Genomic DNA, 20304 nt, shown 5'->3' with positions numbered 1-20304 from the left:
AACCTTGCTCATACTCTCATAACCATACCATTTCAGCTAATGTATGTGCCAGTGATAGTCACAATTAAAATACAATTAGTACAGAAAGTCTCTCTTTCAATATGGGTTAAGATATTCATTTCTATGATAGAGACAGAAATTATTATTATAAAACATCTTCTAATGCAGACCTTTTTGAAATAGTCTGTATTTCCAACTCTCTACTGAATATTTTCGTATGTGTACCTCAAACTGAGTTTAGTCTAAATTGAACCCATTATTTCACCCCTAGCTGAAGTTTTCATTTTTATTTCATCCTATATTTCCCATTTCTGTGAATGGTAGTATCGTCTACCCAGTTGCTCAAGAAAAACTCTGGGTACCATCCTGGACTCCTCCTCATACCCCAAACCCCGTTGTTACTAATTCAATCTCCTAGATCTCTCTTCAATCTGTCCCCTTTTCTCCAGTTGCTGTCATTCAGGCTATCAACATTGCTCACCTGGACTGCCGCATTAACACTCTAATTTGACTATGGATTAATACACTTACTATTTTTCCTGCTACAGTCAGCAAGATTTCCTGATGTTCAAATCAAATCGTGTCACTTCTCTTCTTAAAATACTTCAGTGCCAATTTCCTGTTATGACTTATAAGGTTCTTTGTGATCTGTATTTCCTTGCATTTCCAGCTTGTTCCTCTCTCACTCCCACCCCCACCTCCTAGTAACGCTGTATATCCCATTCATGCTGAACTTCTTTTGTTTCCTAAATTTATTATCCTTTCTTTTTTCCTGATATTTGAAATTTTCCTGATATGTGAAAATCCTGGATTTCATGCACGGGTTTGATTGTGACACTCTTCTTTTCCTTCCTCTGCCTTTTTCCATCTAACTGCTATTTATCTTTCATACATCAGCTTAAAAGTCTACTTCCTCTGAAGAGACAGCTCTAACCCCCTGTTCTTCCATGTGTCTTATTATAGCACCATGAAGTTTTTATAGCATTTGCTACGTATTTTAAGCCTAGTAGCTTTCCAATATTTCTAGTGGTTCATAAGTTTCACTATGGCAGTGACTAGATCTTGTTTCCTCCTTGTCTCCCTAGCACCTAGCACAGTAGTATGTAGCATGTAACAGGCACTCATTTCAGTATTTATTAAATGAGTAAACTTCATAATTTTCCCAGACTCCTTCTAAGATGAGCACTTAACATTAGCGTTGTGAGGAAATTTCAACCATTACTTTGTAACTTTCAGTTCATTCTTCAAATAACTTTAAAATAAGCTTCCTGTGAAGGATCTTTATAAATAAAGCTTTAGAACACATTGATTTTCCTGTTAGTAATCTCCCAAATTTATTATACCACTTGATGGTTACTTTGAAAATATAATCACTGAATTATCTCATTAGTTCTGATATGAGAGCAAGTACTTAGAAAAAACTTTGAAAAAGCAAGATGTAAGATATTAGAAATGTTATTACTGGATGGACTAGTCAACTGATTCTGTGGAATTAATTAAAATATGCATAGGCTTAAAAAAAAAACACTTTTTGATTGCCAGTTACATTCTAAGCCTTGTGAATGTAGCTTCCCATTAGGAGTTGTCATTCTAGTGGGGAGAGGCTGTAAGAGAAGAACCAACAGTATAACAATCAGAAACAACAAATAAACAATTTTAGATGTTTAAAGTGGTATGAAGAAAATAAATGGAGTCACGTGATACATACTGGAATGGAGGTAGGAGTTAGAAGAGCTAGACTATTTTAGGAAAAAACATAGTCTAAAAAGGTGATAGTTAAACTGAGGTCTGAAAAATGAGAAAATTTTACCAAAAAGTCAGGAAAATATTCCAGGCAGATGGAAGAACAGCAAGCGTAAAGGTCCAGTGTTAGGAAGGAGCATGCTCGTGTGAGTGAGTATAGTGAGGGGAAAGAATGCTGTAATATTGAAGAGCTACCTCAGCAGGGATCAGATTGAGTGGGCTATTTTAAATGAGATATTTTTACTTATTTTAAGTATAATGTTTAAGTAGTACTATTTTAAGGTTAAAAAAAAAAGAATGTTTAAGTAGTACTATTTTAAGGTTAAAAAAAGTCTAAAGTGCAGCAGTGGGAAATCACTGGAGAATTTTAAACATCTTTAGAGTTTAAAAGACCACTTATAACTACTGTGTGGAAAATAGACTAGAGAGGGAGCAAAAATGGAAACAGAGAAACCAGATATTAGAGTATTACAGTAGTTTTGGCAATAGATGATAGTGGCTTAGAATAGGGTATCTTCAGTGGAGATGAAGAGAAGCCGGCAGTTTTGAAATACATTTGGGAGATAGAATAGGACTTACTGATAAATTAAATATAGGGCATGAGGGACAAAGGAGGAATCAAAGATGATACCTAAGCTTTTGACTTGAGCAGCTAGGTAGATGGCAATGCTTATTTACTAGGAAGGAGGGAACTTGGGAAGAGATAGATAAGAAGTAGTTTCCATTTTGGACAGGTTACATTTGAGATGCTTATTAGTTTTTTTCTAGTAAATGTGTCAGGTAGGTCATTGAATACATAAGTGAAGAGCTCAGAGAGGTCAGGCTTTGTTTTGTAATGTTATGTTTACAGTCATGGACAAGAGAAGATCACTTAGGGGTAAAGTGTAAACAGGGAAAGAAAACCTAAGACTGACCCAAAGTTCTCTAGTGTATCTAAAGCTGACCTGCCTGCCTTAAACCGTGGTATTTCTAGTTAGCTGAATGAGAAAAGATTTGAAACTTCGGAATGAATTCTCTTTTTTAGCAGTCAGGTCTTTTGAAGCCATACAAAAACTTGAGATTACAGTCTTTGCATTTGCTAACCATTTTGTCACATACTATGATTAAATTTTTTATCTAATATTAAAATATTAAATATTAAATATTTCAGAAAATCTTTATTTTGCCTTTTAGATATTAGTATTATATGATATCACAGATTTGCTTTACTAACATCTCTTGTAATTGATTAGACTTAAGTGGGAAACAATATGATTTAGTTGAGAAAACATTTTGATTAAAAGACTGGTACAACATGGACATAAAGATGGGAACAACAAACAGTGGGCACTCAGGAGAAGAGAGGCAAGGGCTGAAAGATCTTCCAACAATGGTCTAATCAGCTCTCTGAGCTCTTCACTTGTGTATTCCATGACCTACCTGACACATTTACTAGAAAAAAACCAATAAGCATCTCAAATGTAACCTGTCCAAAATGGAAACTACTTCTTATCTATCTCTTCCCAAATTCCCTCCTTCCTAGTAAATAAGCATTGCCATCTACCTAGCATATCAGTGTTGATTACAGTATTTTGTTTATTTAAGCATTTAATTTTTTAATAGTTACAACATAAATTGCTTCATATGTAAATTATTTAGCAAACTTTTACTTACACAGAAATTACATTTTGCAAATATATTTCTAAATTATATTTTGTAAGGATGAGTAGAATTTTCTATCACATAAACATGAATTATATAGGTGAACTAAAACCGTATGAAACTGTTAACTAAGCACTTCCCAGTGATGCTTTAAGAAATTCCTCAATCTTCTATATGTACTTTAAAATTAGTGGAAGATAGTAATTACACCTTGAACCTTATACCCTATAATAAGCCAGAAATTATAGAGAAATTGGGTACAGTTTTATTTCAATTATTTCGTGCAAAATACTCTTTAAAATGTCATACCAAAATGAAATTTCCTCTATCTCTGTGTTTTCCAGGAGATTACACTTAAATCCTCTCCAATAGGTATGAATGTTTCTGTTCTTTTTTTTTTTTCTTTATACTTTAAGTTCTAGGGTACATGTGCACAACGTTTGTTACATATGTATACATGTGCCATGTTGGTGTAAATTAACTCGTCATTTACATTAGGTATATCTCCTAATGCTATCCCTCCCCCCTACCCGCTCCCCATAACAGGCCCCGGTGTGTGATGTTCCCCTTAAATGTTTCTGTTCTTAAAGATTTCCAGGGAAGAGATTATATAGTCTTACTGAGCATGTGTTTCAACTGTCATACCACTGTGAAACTTTCTGGAAAGTCTTATTTAATGTTTATCCTAAATTACTCGTGATACAGGGAACTCTCAATTATTTTCTCTAATGAAGGGAAAATGTCTTGTAGATAACAAAGAGTCGAATCATCCTCCTGGGTCTTTCCTTTATCCCTGCAGTGAAACATCCTGACAGAGAAATAAGAAGTTACAAAGTACTGACAGGAAGGCTGTAGGAAAGTCTCAGGGGATAGAGTTGGTGAAATCACTTTTCTCTTCACCCTTTAATACCTTCTAAAATTTCATTTGGAAGAAAACTGTAAGGTTGAAAGAAATGCTTGAATGAAAAATAAGCTTCTCTTAGCCACTTCAATTTCTTTGGAGAAAGAAGAATATAAATAAGTCTAAATAAATACCAGTAGTCTTTATCTAAAATATGGTTTTTCTGATAAATTCCTCAGTAAATCTTGAGCAAACAAGAATTAGAATGTTCTAACTGCTATGTTTTCTATAATTTAGAAAATTAGAACTTTTCTAATTTTAGAAAATTGGAAATTTAGCCATAAATCAGCAAATATGGTAATGGCCACATAACATTTTGGTCAACGACGGACCACATATATAATAGTGGTCTTATAAGATTATAAAGGAGATGAAAAATTCCTGTTGCATAGTGACATCATAGCTGTCATAATGTCTTCATGCAATGCATTACTCAGGGGTTTATGGCGATGCTAAACAAAACGACTGCACTGCCAGTCTTATAAAAGTATAGCATATGCAATTATGTATAGTAGATAATACTTGATAATCAACAGCTATGTTACTGGTCTATGTGTTTCCTCTACTGTACTTTTTATTATCTGAGAGCATACTCCTACATTTTTTTTTAAGTTAACTGTAAAACAGCCTTAGGCAAGTCCTTCAAGAGATGTATTCCAGAGGGAGGCGTTGCTATCAAAGGAGATGACGGCGCCATGTGTGTTATTACTCCTGAAGACCTTCCAGTGGGACAAGATGTACAGGTGGAAGACACTGATAGTGATAATCCTGACCCTGTGTAGGCATCATCTAATGTGTATGTTGGTGTCTTTGTTTTTAACAAAAAACTCAAAAGAATAAGGATATAGAGAAAAAACATTTTTGTACAGCTGTACTTTTGTGTTTAGAGTCAAAAGTTAAAAAATTAAAAATTTTATAAAGTAAAAAGTTACAGTAGGCTAAAGTTAATTTTGTGTTGAAGAAAAAAATATGTTTTTATAAATTTAGTGTAGCCTCAGTATACAGTGTTTGTAAAGTCTACAGTAGTATAAAATAATGTCCTAGGCCTTCCCATTCACTCTCCACTCACTCACTGACTCACCCATAGCAACTTCTAGTCGTGCAAGCTCCATTTATGGTAAGTACCCATACAGATGTACCATTTTTTATCTTTTATACAATATTTTTACTGTACATTTTCTATGTGTAGATACATGAATACTTACACTGTTAAAATTGTTTACAGTCTTCAGTACAGTAACATGCTGTACAGGTTTGGAGCCTAGGAGCAGTAGGCTATACTATTAATATTTTACCTAGGTGTGTAGTAGACTTTACCATCTAGGTTTGTGTTGCACACTCTGTGATGTTCATACAACAATAAAATTAATGATAAATTTCTCAGAATGTATTCCTGTTATTAAGTGATACATGACTCTGTTTGGATGTGTAAAGCAGTGTGGTAGATATTGTGGAAACTAAAAATAATCCTTCTTTTAAAAGTTTCTGCTGGGTACGGTGGCTCACAACTATAATCCCAGCACTTTGGGAAGCCGAGGTGGGAGGCTGTCTTGAGCCCATGAGTTTGAGACCAACCGGGACAACATAATGAAACATCATCTCTAAAAAACATAAGATTAGCCAGGCATGGTGGTGCATGCCTGTAGTCCCAGCTGCTTGGGAGGCTGAGGTGGGAGGATCACTTGAGCCCAGAAGGTCAAGGCCGCAGTGAGCCATTATTGTACCACTGCACTCCAGCCTGGGCAATAGAGTGAGACCCCCATCTCAAAACAACAAAAAAAGTTCCTGTTCCAGTTAGGAGAATGTATATATGTATGTGTGTGTACATATATGTATATATGTATACATATATGTAAAGCACTAGCATTATAATACAGGATTGATAAATCTCTCGTACATAAAATAAGTATTTAATATCATAAAGAGTTGATGTGTAAAGAAAACTGTCTGGATTAAAATGAATGGAAAGGAGACCTGAAAAGAAGGGAGACAAGGGTGCAGTCTTAAAGAATGGGAAGAATTGTAATGGGAAATCTGAAAAACACAATCTAAAAAATGACATAAACCTGATCCTGAGGTAATATATATGCAGTTTGTTTTCGAAACAGTGAGAGCTCAACTGAAGTGTGGAAGGTTCCTATTAGGGATAAGGTTGGAAAGATAAGTTACACAAAATTTTGGAGGATCTTATGACATTCTCAGGAATTTGGACTATTTTGTACAATAGCTGAGAGCCATTGAAGAGTATAGCTCAAGGAAGCAAATTATTAAAGTGGTGTTTTGGAAAGAGAAATATGCTAGAGATACATGGTTTAGAGAGGGAAACCCACTGTATTGGTTGAGTGCATTCATATGCCCTGTGGTAGAGTACTTTACATATATTGTTTCACTTGATATTGAGAAACTCAAGCAGCTTGTTATTACAATAAATCTAAGAATTAAGTTCTAAGAACTTGAATTGGGATGGTAACACTGGGTAGGAATGAAAAATAGATGTAAGAGACCTATCAAAGAGAGAGTTTCTTTCGGGGTAAATGAGACGTTGCATTTAAGACAAAGTGAGAAGCTGGGCGCAGTGGCTCGTGCCTGTAATCCCAGCACTTTGGGAGGCGGAGGTGGGTGGATCATCTGAGGTCAGGGGTTTGATACCAGCCTGGCCAACATGGTGATACCGCATCTCTACTAAAAATACAAAAATTAGTTGGGCATGGTGGTGGGTGCCTGTAATCCCAGCTACTGGGGAGGCTGGGGCAGGAGAATTACCTGAACCGGGGAAGGTGGAGGTTGCAGTGAGCTGAGATCATGCCACTGCACTCCAGCCTGGGAGACAGAGCGAGACTGTCTCACAAAAAAAAGGACAAAGTGAGAAATAGGAGTTGACTTTAAACTTTTTAACCTAGACACCTAGGGCAGAGATGTCAGTATAAAAACTGAGCAGCAAGATGAGAAGTAGATTTGTGAGACCATGCAAAAAGCTTGATATTAGGCTTGTTAAGTTTAAGAGTGGACTTTTAGGGAAGAAGTCTGAAGTAAAAATTTAATTGTTAGGTTTCCAAGTAAGTATATAAATTTTCATATTCCTAGAAGGCCTAATACACATACACACACACATATACTCTCTGCGTGTGTGTGTGTGTGTGTGTGTGTGTGTGTTATTCAACGAACTTTCATTATTTACCTTCCATGTTGCAGTATAGGGCAGTGGTTAAGAGCACAGACTTTGGAATCAAAGGGCCAAGTTTTTTTTAATCTTGACTCTACAGCTGACAAGCAGCCAGATGCGGTGGCTCACGCCTGTAATCCTAATACTTCAGGAGGCCAGGGTGGAAGGACTGCTTGAACCCAGGAGTTCTAGATCAACCTTGGCAATAATATGGCAAAACCCTGTCTCTACAAAAAATACAAAAAAACTAGCCGGGCATGATGGCATGCATCTGTAGGTTCAGCTACTTAGGAGGCTGAGGCAAGAAGACCACCTGAGCCTGGGAGGTGGAGGCTGCAGTGAGCCGTGATTGTGCCACTACACTCTGGCCTGGGTGACAGAGTGAGACCCTGTCTCAGAAAACAAACAAAAAAACCTGACAAGCTATGTGATCCTAGGCAAGTTACTTATTTTTTTAATTTCTGTCTTTTAATTTTCTCATATGTAAAAATTGGGATTTCAGGGTTGGGTGTGGTGGCTCACTCCTGTAATCTCAACACTTTGGGAGGCTGAGGAGGGCAGATCACGAGGTCAGGAGATTGAGACCATCCTGGCTAATACGGTGAAACCTCATCTCTACTGAAAATACAAAAATTAGCCAGGCGTGGTGGTGGGCGCCTGTATTCCCAGCTACTTGGGAGGCTGAGGCAGGAGAATGGCATGAGCCTGGGAGGCAGAGCTTGCAGTGAGCCAAGATGGCACCACTGCACTCCAGCCTGGGCGACAGAGCAAGACTCCATCTCAAAAAAAAAAAAAAAAAAAAAAAATGAGAATCTCATATATTAGTCATGCAAACTAAATATTAAATTAATTTATGAAAGCACCTACAACAGTGTCTGGCACATTGTAAGCAAATACTGTGGAAATGTTTGCTCTTATTATCATCATCACATCATTTTCACTATTATTTGCCAAGCTTTGTTGAGTACAAAGATGAGTAACAAAGTTGCTCACCATCCAGTGGGGGAGACAGAGCTTGACATATAAAGAGATAAATATTTACGTGGATTAAGGGTAACTTAAAGTATATTTTCATTTAATGATTTATGTCTTTGTGATCTTAAATATTGTGGAAAATTATTACTATCCATCATTCAGATTATCTTGAGTAAGAACTGAAGAATAGTTTAGGCATGAAATTATACAAGTAGGTGTTTTCTTGAAAAGTTTTGTGTAAACTGAATGTCGGCTAACTTTATAAATGTGATCATTGTTTCATCTTAATCTCAATTATACTCACAATTTGTTTTTCATCAGCACTAATATGTATAACTTTCCCCTTTAATTACATTTGACCTAGAAGACTGGCCACTAGTCATTTTGTTTATCATTCTTTAGTTGGTTTTTTTCTTACGTTGTTGGGGGGATGGTTGGGCAATAATTTTAAGCTCCACAAGATACTTTAAAGTAAGCATAATAATTTATTATGTTTTGTTTTTATCACTCAAAGCTAAAACAATATATTTGGCTTTATCTGTCATGGAATTAATGATACATACTCAAACCCCTCATAGTCAGTGAACCTGTATTTATGAAATCACTGAGTTAGAATAACCGATCTCCCTCGTAGTCTGTCAGTTCTGTGATGACAGCAACTATGTTTGCCACCACATATCTTGCACCTGGCCTGTAACGAATGTTCAGTAACTATTTGTATAATTGAATAGTGGATGGCATTGCTTTTTGTTTTATATATTTATAACAGATTACTTGCTATTTTTAACAACTATTCACTCAACAATAGGACACTTGAGAGGCTTACCAAATTTGTAGGCTGTTTGCTGGCTCCTTTGAAAAAAATCAAAGCTTAAGTTATTTTGGAAGATCTAATCTGTTGATTGATTTCAGAAGCACAAATAAGGTCAAAGGATAAAAGCCAATACTGAATCAAGAATTTCACCTGAGCCAAATCCAAATTAATTCTCTCCTTGGAAATAATGATACAGAAATCATCCATAACCATCCATAACCCTAAAAGTTCACACACAGTGTGATGTGAAGAAAAGCTTTGAATGTCATTGATTCATTATATGTAATACTCACAAATTTATCTGATCTTTGTTCAGATTAAGTTATTTTTAATGCTACGTTGTATGTACCCTTAACCTGAAACTCTTGAAGTGACTTTTGACTAAAAGCAGTATAATACTTATATGTTGAACAACAACAAAGAAGACAGTTCTGTGCATAAGATAATTTTAGGTAATGAAGCATAAATGATATGAATGAGTAAAATACAGTACATTTACAACCAAAACATGAATAAGAATTCTAACTGTACCGCACTGAAGTGATACTGGAGTAATTAATGTTACCTTAAATTTCTAAGAGTTGAGCTCCCCTAAAAAGCACTGTATATGAATCTTACAAATGCATACTAAGGCTGGGCATGGTGGCTTATGCCTATAATCCCAGCACTTTGGGAGGCCGAGGAGGGCGGGTTCTTTGAGCTCAGGAGTTCGAGACCAACCTGGGCAACATGGTGAAAACCCATGTCTACTAAAATACAAAAAAGTAGCCAGGCATGGTGGTGCATGCCTGTAGTCCCAGCTACTCAGGAGGCTGAGGCACAAGAATCACTTGAGCCTGGGAGGCAGAGGTTGCAGTGGGCCAAGGTCATGCCACTGCACTTCGGTTTGGGCTACAGAGTGAGATTCCGTCTCATTAACAAAAAAAATACATACTATAGCTAAGAAGCACAGTAGCTTACGAGATTTTGTAGTAATAAATACTGTATCTTTTTGATATGAGTATGCTTTTATTTTAGTGTCTAATAGTATCTCAAAATAATATTGAAGATACTTTTGTACTTTTAAAATATGTGTTTTTGTTTTTTTTAGTTTGGCAAAATATACATAACAAAATTTACCATTTTAATTGTGATAAAATTTTTTAAATTATAAAATACACGTAAAACTTACCACCTTAACTATTTTTAAGTGTACAATTCAATAGTGTTACCTATATACACATTGTGCAACTGATCTCTAGAATATATGTGTATTTTATTAAAAAGAAATAAATGAGTCCTTTGAGGTATGGTCTATTAGTAAGTGACTTTATTTGCACATGAAGATGATATTTTTGTTCAAATCATGAACATGTATCTTGCTAATAAAGATTCTGTTTTCTATTTGGAACAATTATATTAATGGATTTTTTGGTGCTGTCTTTTGATTAATAGGAGTGAGCTGAGTCGACAGAAACTTCATACCCAAGAGCTGCTTTCTCAGCTGGAAATGGCAAATAAAAAGGTAGTTGAGGTAAGATAATGACTCCCCTGGGAAGTGCTTTCTGCTGCAGCTTGATACACATGTTATAGAATTTTACCTGAGCCAAATCCAAATTATTTCTCTACTTGGAAATAACAATACAGAAATCATCCATAACCCTAAAAGCCGACACGCAATATAATGTGAATAAAAGCTTTGAACGTCAGTGATTCATCATATGTGAATAATAAAAGGTAGAGCTCTTATTTCTGTTTTACCAATAGAACTTTTATAGTATTTCAGAGAATGTATTAGGATCCCCTTTATTCTTATGCATCTCTAAAATTATTTTTAACCCATTCGTCTTTTTTCATTTTAATCCATCCCAAAAGACACATCACATAAAAAATACTTTTGCCTACTGTAATATATTAAAATATATTTAGATTTATGCCTTAGAACTAAATATAGCAAGAGTTCAAGTTTTGTTCCTTGAGGCGTTCAAAAAGTAAACAATTTTTGGATTATGATTGGGGCTTTTTAGATCTCTTCATTTGATGTTCATCTTCATTTGAGATTCTAACTTCAAATGTTTGTTGGAATTTTCCTGAGTATATGGTCTACTCCATCTTTGTGGTCTACTATAGGAACTATAGTGAAATCATTACTCCTAAGCATCATGGCATTATGAATTGATATGAGCCATTTAGAAATTATTTAAGGAATAGCCGTTAAAATAATCTTTCAGGTAGCTCCCACTTCCATATATCTTTTCTGATGAAGTAATTTACAATACAGAAAAATTTAAAAGAAGATATTCAGTACAGTAATGTTAATAATATAGGAAGATCAAAAGCAACCAAAATGAAAATAGAAAAGGAACAGTTGCATATATTAGGATTTCTCCTATCTAAACTGTTCCTCAGCCATTATGATAGCAGTATAGAAGAAGTTGCATTATATGAAGTCTGATTATAAATATGAAAATGATTATTACAGATGATAGAATTTTTCCCCCATGTTTTCTCTAGCATGTGATGTGCTTCTTAAAATTTAAAGGCTACAGATTTAAACATCTTGGTAAATTGGACCAGCCAATATAGTTCTCTTCATAACATTTAATTTTACTTTTGGGCATAATAAGAAATATAATAAGCTCATTTTAGCAGGATACTGTTATTTCAATATTTTATATTACTGTCATAGCCATAACATTCATTCTTATCACTTGTATGTTAGTACATGGGAACTATAAGTTTCTGATTCTTCATAGAAAATGTGTTTTTCAAAAAAAAAAAAAAGAAAAAGAAAATGTGTCTTTCTAACTCTTCCTGATTAGGCTTGTGTTATTATCTCATTCAGATAAGTGCCAGAAAAACTGTTTAACAATTCTAGTTGTACAAAAATACTTTTTCAGATGTACTATAACCAGGCTAGTAAGTATGGAGATAGCTAATCCGTTTTTTAATTGATAAATTATTTGGACTTGTCTGCATGACAGTATGTTGTGACAACTTTGTATTCATGATGCCTGTATAGTTCTTGCCATAACAAAGTATTAGAAACTGGGTGCCTTAAACAACAGAAAATAATTGTCTCTTAGTTCCAGAGGCTAGAAGTCCAAAATTGAGGTGTTGACATTGTTGGTTCCTTCTGAGAGCTGTGAGGGAGAATCTGTTTCATGCCTTTCTCCCAGCTTCTGGTAGCCTCAGACATTCCTTGGCGTGGAGATTGTGTTCTCTCTGTGTTCAACTTGTCTTTCCTTTGTACATGTATGTTTCTGTGTCCAAATTTCCCCTTTTATGAAGACATCAGTCATATGGATTATGGTCCACCCTAGTGATCTCATCTCAGCTTGATCATCTGCAAGGACTCTATTTCCAAACAAGGTCATATTCATAGGTACTGGGGTTTAGGACACAATTTAACCCATGACAGTACCTAATAGCTGTGTTGACCCTAATAGACGCTGGAGTATGCAGATGTCTTGGGGAACATACAGAAATAGTTCATCCCAACCCTACTAAAGCTCTGGTTGTAAGGCCCGGCAGTCTGTGTTTTCACAGTCCAGGTGATTCTGAAGCAGTGATCTTCACAAATTGAAAGTCTTATTCTTCCGAGTCATTTTGCTTTGAGATTTGTTAATTCACTTTCTTTGCTGGCATGTGGGAGAAAGAAAACAATTTATTAAGAATGTAAAGCTAAGTTTTATTTTAAAGTTCATAACTTGAAAAAATGTAAATTTTGAGATAATATTATTTGTATTTTATAAGTGGTAAAATGATGTCCAGGTTTTTCATTGATTATTCCACAAAACATCTCCATATCACATATGGATTTCTAACTTGTTTTCTATTTCCCCTTAATAGAATGAAAAGCTAATTCTAGAGCATCGAGAAAAAGCCAACAGACTTCAAAGGCGTCTAAGTCAGGCAGAAGAGAGAGCTGCTTCAGCTTCCCAGCAGGTAGGGAGCATCCTCTTATCCCTAGATAGTAAACAGTTCAAAGATAAGATAAGTTTTTTAGAAGTTCCCAGAGAACTTAATAGTTTATTTTTACTAGATTAATATATTTTAAAATTAATCCCTTTAATATGTGAGGTTGAAAAAGTAAACATTGGAAACAAAAATAAGCTCTGCGTGGTGGTTCGCAACTGTAACACCAGCAATTTGGGAGGCCTAGGCAGGAGGATCACTAGAGGCCAGGAGTTCAAGACCAGCCTGTGAAACATGGCAATACCTTTTCTCTACAAAAAATTTTAAAAATTAGCCAAGTATAGTGGTGCATACCTGTAGTTCCAACTACTCAGAAGGCTGAGGCAGGAGGATGGCTTGGGCCCAAGAAGTCGAAGCTGCAGTGAGCCATGCTTCTACCACTGCACTCCAGCCTGGCGGACAGAGTGAGACCCTGTCTCAACAAAAAAAAAAAAAAAAGAAAGAAAAGAAATATACTGTCTTAACTATCATAACCTCTAGCCACAGGCCACTATTTATATTTAAATTAATTTAAATTAAATAAAATTTAAAATTGAGATCCTCAGTCATACTAGTCAGATTTGAAGTGCTCAATAGCCGTATGTAGCTAGGGCTATCACATTGGACAGCGTAGATATGGAACATTTCTGTCATAACAAAAAGTTCTGTTATACAACACTGCTCTGGAATTATATTCTGTCTGAAACTAGGCAGATATTCACTAACAGATTTGAAAGCAGATAATATTGCTTTGAAAGTAATATTTCAAATTCTCTGCCTTTGTTTTTATTTTACTTTTCAGTGGAAAAAAAAATTCCTTGGCTTACAGGTTAATTTACTTAATGCATATTTTCATATGACCAAAAAAAATCTAAAATATAATATAAAAGTTGTCCAGTGGGAAATAGAGTAGAAAATGCAGAATATCAATGAAACACTAAGGGATAATTTCTCTTAATACACACACATTATATAAATGAAGTGGGCCCATGATTATAAAGTAGGAGCAATAGTCCCTCTTATGAGGAACAAAATGAGACCAGTTCAGTGATTATAAAGATAGACTAGAAACAGACAGTTGAAATGGATGGATACATAGGGCAGGCAAGAAAACAAAAACAAATCAAATTACTATATTATTAATTATATTTGCTTATAAATGTATTATTTCAATCAAAATTAATATTCTTAACTACTACAGCATTTTATACATAGTAAAGCCACTCTGCTTGCTGAATTCAGTTTATGTTCATGATATTTACAGATTTTTTTAAATCTACTTCTGTTATGAACATGGCATGCCACTTAAAGAAAATTTAGTAATAATTTATCCTTCTGTTCCTCTCCCTCTTGAAAGTAATTACAGCCTTGTCAAATAATTTTTATGTCTGATGAAGTTATGAATTAACTAATGGGTTAGCCAATTATTTAAGAACTTATTTAGGTTATAAGGTAACAGAAGTTAGGTGCACTGGACAGTATCTGGAGAGTATGTGTTTTGGTGTCAGGCAAATCCCTTAGTGCCATTTAGTGCCATTAAGTAGTCATGTGACTTTGGGCAATTTCAACTTCTCTAAGCCTCAGTTTCCTCATGTTTAATATAGGATAATAACACCTCCCTCATATGGTTATTAAAGGATCAAAAGAATTAACACATGTAAAGCATTTCCCTTAGTGATAAGTAGATATTTAGAAGGATATATAAGAAATTAAATTTCTATATCATAATCTTTAAAGCTTCTCATTTACCTTTTTTAAGGCAAATGGCAAAGAAAATGTCTACGTAAAATCAGCTACCTTGAGTTCTATAGTAAAAACGGTACAATTACAGGACATTAATTATATAACCAGTTAGCATCTAGATTAGTTTCTCCCCTGAAAAAATTAAACCTAAACAGTCTAGTACTGATGTTTCTTCTGTTGTTTAAACTCTCCAATGGGAAAGATTCCACCATTCTTTTAAGTAACCTTTTTAAAATGTTTTGTCAGTAACCACTTCACAAATTGTTCTGTAACAAATCTTTCCCTAAGCTTGTCTCCTTCCCTTCTGTTCCTATTTGAAGATGGAAGGTAATCATTTGGCACTTTCCCCTTACCCAAAAAGGAATTTCTTCCCTGGAGTTAATATTTGTTCTGTTTTATATGAGTCCAGGTGATCAACTTTGTTTGTAAGATGTACATTTTATTTTTTTAATTTTTATATTTGCCCTCTCTGAATCTTCTAATTTTCCTATAAAAACTGAAAAAGTGCTATTAGAAATAATATCCTACTAAATGCATAATATTAACAAAATGAAGAAAAATTTTAAAATTATTATCGTCTCTGACACATCACACTTACCATAGTGCAGTGTAGCATCGTGTTACTGGTTCAATACAAGCCCTGAATCATGCTGATTCACTTTGCTCTAAATGTGCTTTTCTGATTAACTTTCTCTACATGTTATTCATCCATTCTAAGTGTATCACTCTAAATGGTTGAATGCCATACTGTGATCTTTCAACATATGAGTTTTTTAAATCAGTGTGGTGAAGCCTTTCAATGCAAGAACACAAAACCTAGAAGCTAAGAAAAATAATAATAAATATGTTCACAGTTTCAAATATCTGTATCAGATAAAGTCAGTGACAAACCGAGAAAAATATTTGTACCATATATGACAAAAGGCTAATGCCCTAAATACATACAAAGGATGCCTAAGTTTTCAAAAAATGCTATAGTCCAGTAGACAAATATATAAAGGAAGTTTATGGAGAAAGAAGGACAGATGGCTTTTAAACATTTAAAAAAATGTTCACCCTCACCTATAAGACAAATACAAATTTAAACTGTAATCACATCATTTTTCACCTATCAGATCGTGAAGTTTGGAAATGCATTGTGCTGGCACTCTCACACGTTATTGATGTAAGCACATGTTGGTACAGTCCCCAGAGCACAATTTGGCAGTGTCTTTCAAAAACTGTAAATGTATGTAACCTTTGACCCATACTTGCACCTGGAAACATTTTTGCCAGGAAGCAAACATGTAAAAATACTGATTGAAGCATTGTCTGTCATTTTAAAAGATTAAAAACCATACAAATACCCAACAATAGCAGACTAGTTAAATTATGGAGTATTCATACAGAGGAATAGTTTGCAGCTATTAAGAAGAATAAAGTATAATAGTCCTAATATAGAGCTCTTTCTAAGGTAGATAATTTAGAAGAAAAGAAAACAAGATGAAAAGTGTTTCTAATTCTTTCATCATTTTTTAAATAAAAGGAAAGAAGAAATACATATATTCTCATTTAAAATATTTCTGGAAGCATACTTTACTGGAAATACTGGTTGTATCTGGAGAGGCGTCTGGAATGAAAGACTGCAATGGGAATGAGACTTCCTTTATGCTGTCTACCATTTCGTACTGTTAGATCTTTTTTTTACCATGTGTATATATTATCAATTCTTACTAACATTTAAAGATTATTTTTCTAATAGACTTTTCTTGTTAAGATCTATCATCACTTTATTATCAGCCTTGCATTGTGTTGGCTCACATTAGTTTGTGTTTTAGAAACTTTCCTGATTAACTTTTATCTAGATGGTTTTCATCCATCTGGAATATGTTTTACAATTCTAAGCCTATCAACCCTGAGCTATCGAATGTCTTATTTGACCTGCATTTCTCTAATGTAATAGACATTTTAAAGTTTTAAGAGTAAAATAGATATTAATTTTAAAATGATCACTGACTGGGCACAGAGGCTTACACCTATAATCCCAGTACTTTGAGACCAAGGTGGGTGGATTGCTTAAGCCCAGGAGTTCAAGGCTGGTCTGGTCAATGTAGTGAGACCCTGTCTCTGAAAAAAATTAAAATTAACCAGGCAAAGTGACTACTGAAGAGGCTGAAGCAGAAGGATCACTTGACTCTGGGAGGTCAAGGCTACAGTGAGCTGTGATTGTACCACTGTACTCCATCCTGGGCAACAGAGCAAGACTGCCTCAAAAAGAAAAAGATCGTTTACAAAACCCTTTCCAATAAGACCGTTTTCAGTACTTATAGGTTGTGATGCATTCTACTTTGTATTAATCTAAGATTTTCCACAGAAAAAGTAACTACTTACCGATTGTTTATTTTAATTGCAGCTCAGTGTGATTACAGTGCAGAGAAGAAAAGCAGCCTCCCTGATGAATCTGGAAAATATTTAAAAATATTCATAGTTCATTCACAGAACTTTAGAGTTGGGAAAGCAGTTGGACTAGAAGTGTATTGAAATGGTAAAGCCTGCAGAGTATAATAGTTAAGGCTTGTGTTATTTTGCGTAAGCATTGTTATTCTGTTTTGAGGGTTATTGGAAAACAGAGCAGTGACCATTTCCTGTAAGTAAAGAAAATATAATCCTATATTGAGCTTCAGTGGAGAATAAACCAGCTGAGAAGAACTCATTGCCTTCATCAACGTGTCTGTTTTTTAATTCCTCCTTTTTCCCTTGAAAGGCTATAATAATTTTCAAACTATGCAAATTTCTCTTTCATAAGAAAGAGTTTTTAAGAAAATTCTAGAATTTAATATTTCAGTTTCCAAGATTTGAAAATTTTACATCTAATTGTTACTTCTAACTCATTTTTAAAGTTCCTAAGTATCCATTTTATTATGAACTCATAAATGTAATAAATTGTGCACTTTCTAAAACAATGCTGTCATGTATTTTAATGTATGATTGTAGTGCTTCATTTTTAACTTACAGTTTTCAGTATTTATGAAACTTGATATTTAAGAATTTGGAAGGAGTTTTTTACATGTTACTTAAAGCAATACTAATCAAATGGAGATCTTAGGTGCTAAGACTGCATGGCATTGAACTATTGAAGTCCTATTGATCTTCATAGATACGTGTACCTATTCTCTGGTTTGAACTTAGTGCACCCTGGTTTCTGTTGGTTAAAGCAGAGAGGTTTGCATCTGGATAACCAATCAGGAGACTGCTGCAGTTTTCCAGATAAAAGATAATGAGTTTGAGTTGAAGGTGACATGAAAACATTCACGTGTAGATATTCAACCATCAGTCAGAAATTTAGTACTGATGCTAACAGTTAAGACAGTCATAGGAATCTTTTTTTATTATTATTATCATATTTTAAGTTCTAGGGTAAATGTGCAGAAGGTGCAGGTTTGTTACATAGGTATACATGTGCCATGGTAGATTGCTGCACCCATCAACCCGTTATCTACATTAGGTATTTCTCCTAATGCTGATCCTCCCCTACCCTTTCACCCCTTGGCAGGCCCCAGTGTGTGATGGGAGCCTTTTGTGTGGAGCTGAGAATTGAAGCCGTGGAAGTGGAAGAGCTACCCTTGGGGCCTTCCATGATGTGAATAGCAGTCTCTTCAGCCTCCTCCCACACTTTTCTTCCCCTCCATTTCTTGTGCTCTGACTTTGATGGCCTTCTTTACTTTCATCAATATATAATCCTCCCTCCCAATACAGGGTCTCTGCATGTACCTTCTTTTTTTTGAGACAGTCTTGCTCAGTCACCCAGGATGGAATACAGAGGCATGATCTCAGCTCACTGCAACCTCCGCCTCCCAGGTTCAAGCCATTCTTCTGCCTCGGCCTCCCAAGTAGCTGGGATTACAGGCACTCACCACCACACCCACTAATTTTTTTGTTTTTAATAGAGACGGGGTTTCACCATCTTGGCGAGGTTGGTCTCGAACTCCTAACCTCAGGTAATCTGCCTGCCTTGGCCTCCCAAAGTGCTGAGATTTCAGGCCTCAGCCACCATGTCTGGCATCTGCATGTACTTTTTTATTTATACACTTTTCAGATCTCTACTCAAATATCAGTTCCTCAGAGGCCCTCCCTAGCCTCAAAAAGATCCCCTTGTTATATTGCTCATAATAGTGCACCGTAGTTTTCCTTCAAAGCACTTATCAATATTTGTAATTAACTCTTTTTGGAATACTTTCTTTCATGTCATCTTCTCGCCAACAGAGTACAAGCTCTGTAAGAGTAAGACCACATGTATTCTCATTCATTTTATCCCTAGCACCCAATATAGTCCCTGGCACATGGAGGGTATTCAGTAAATGCTTTTTCAACAACTGAGTTTTTAAGAACAGGACCTGAAGGAATGTCTTTATTTGTTGAATGAGCTCACAAAGATGAGTCATTATAGGAGACTAAATAGGAGCAATGAGAGGGTCATAACAAAGAGACTCCAACATGATAAACCACTCAAGGAAGGCGCATGGTTGCTAGTATCAAATGCAATGATGAGACCAAATCATACCTATATGGCAGTTAAATGGTAATCAGATTGGAGGCACATAGCTTATTTTCATTTCTTAAAGAATTTTTCATTTGATTCTTTAAATTCCTTCCCAGGTTATTCACAGACTAATTTCCATGTAGTAAGGGTTATGTTCATATTCATATTTATAGAACATAGAATTTATTTTTAGAAAATTTTAGGGATGTTAGAATTTTATGTCTATCAAAAGTATGAGACTGTAGAAGAAAGCACTTCAGAAACTAACACTCTAGCAAATGGAATATAAGTATTATATTATTATACGTTTTCAAAAAATCTAACTTTCCATACGTATTTTTTCAAGGGAAAATCTCGGAACAGAGATACTTCCTCCAAACTTTGGCCTCAGGCAACTACTCTTCACATTCTGATAACCCATCTTCTCTTGGATCTCCTTGCATACTTAGATATTCTCCAAGAGAAGAATAGGCTGCTAATATGCAGATAATATGCCTTTCTGACCTCTGTTGAATTTGAACAGGCTTAAGCTATGTTTAGCAACAGAACTAAACTTGAGGGTTTTTTTCTTTTCAGAAAAGTTTGTTAATAATTTCCAATGTAGGCCGGTTGCAGTGACTCAGGCCTGTAATCCCAGCACTTTGGGAGGCCAAGGCGGGTGGATCACGAGGTCAGGAGATCGAGACCATCCTGGCTAACATAGTGAAACCCCATCTCTATTAAATATGCAAAAAATTAGGGCCTGGTGGCAGGCACCTGTAGTCCCAGCTACTTGGGAGGCTGAGGCAGGAGAATGGCGTGAACCTGGGAGGTGGAGCTTGCAGTGAGCTGAGATCGCACCACTGCACTCCAGCCTGGGCGACAGAGCG

General features: G+C 35.3%; 1 protein-coding gene across 4 annotated transcripts in view; it reads left to right on the top strand.

Annotated features, from left to right (window-relative positions):
* The window catches only part of SCLT1 (sodium channel and clathrin linker 1), a 224997-nt gene that overhangs the window by 197013 nt on the left and 7680 nt on the right, over positions 1-20304 (top strand). For 3 of the 4 annotated variants that reach the window (XM_037991956.2, XM_073017630.1, XM_037991963.2), the window contains 2 exons: positions 10672-10750; positions 13069-13164. In XM_037991956.2, coding sequence (XP_037847884.1) covers positions 10672-10750; positions 13069-13164 — 175 coding nt within the window. Of the gene's footprint in view, positions 1-10671; positions 10751-13068; positions 13165-17308; positions 17856-20304 lie in introns of those variants that run through there. The other variant, XM_037991961.2, reaches the window with a different exon arrangement.

The sequence above is a fragment of the Chlorocebus sabaeus genome, chromosome 7, assembly GCF_047675955.1.
Source record: "Chlorocebus sabaeus isolate Y175 chromosome 7, mChlSab1.0.hap1, whole genome shotgun sequence".
Lineage (NCBI taxonomy): Eukaryota > Metazoa > Chordata > Mammalia > Primates > Cercopithecidae > Chlorocebus > Chlorocebus sabaeus.
This window is presented reverse-complemented; position numbering and strand designations above follow the sequence as displayed.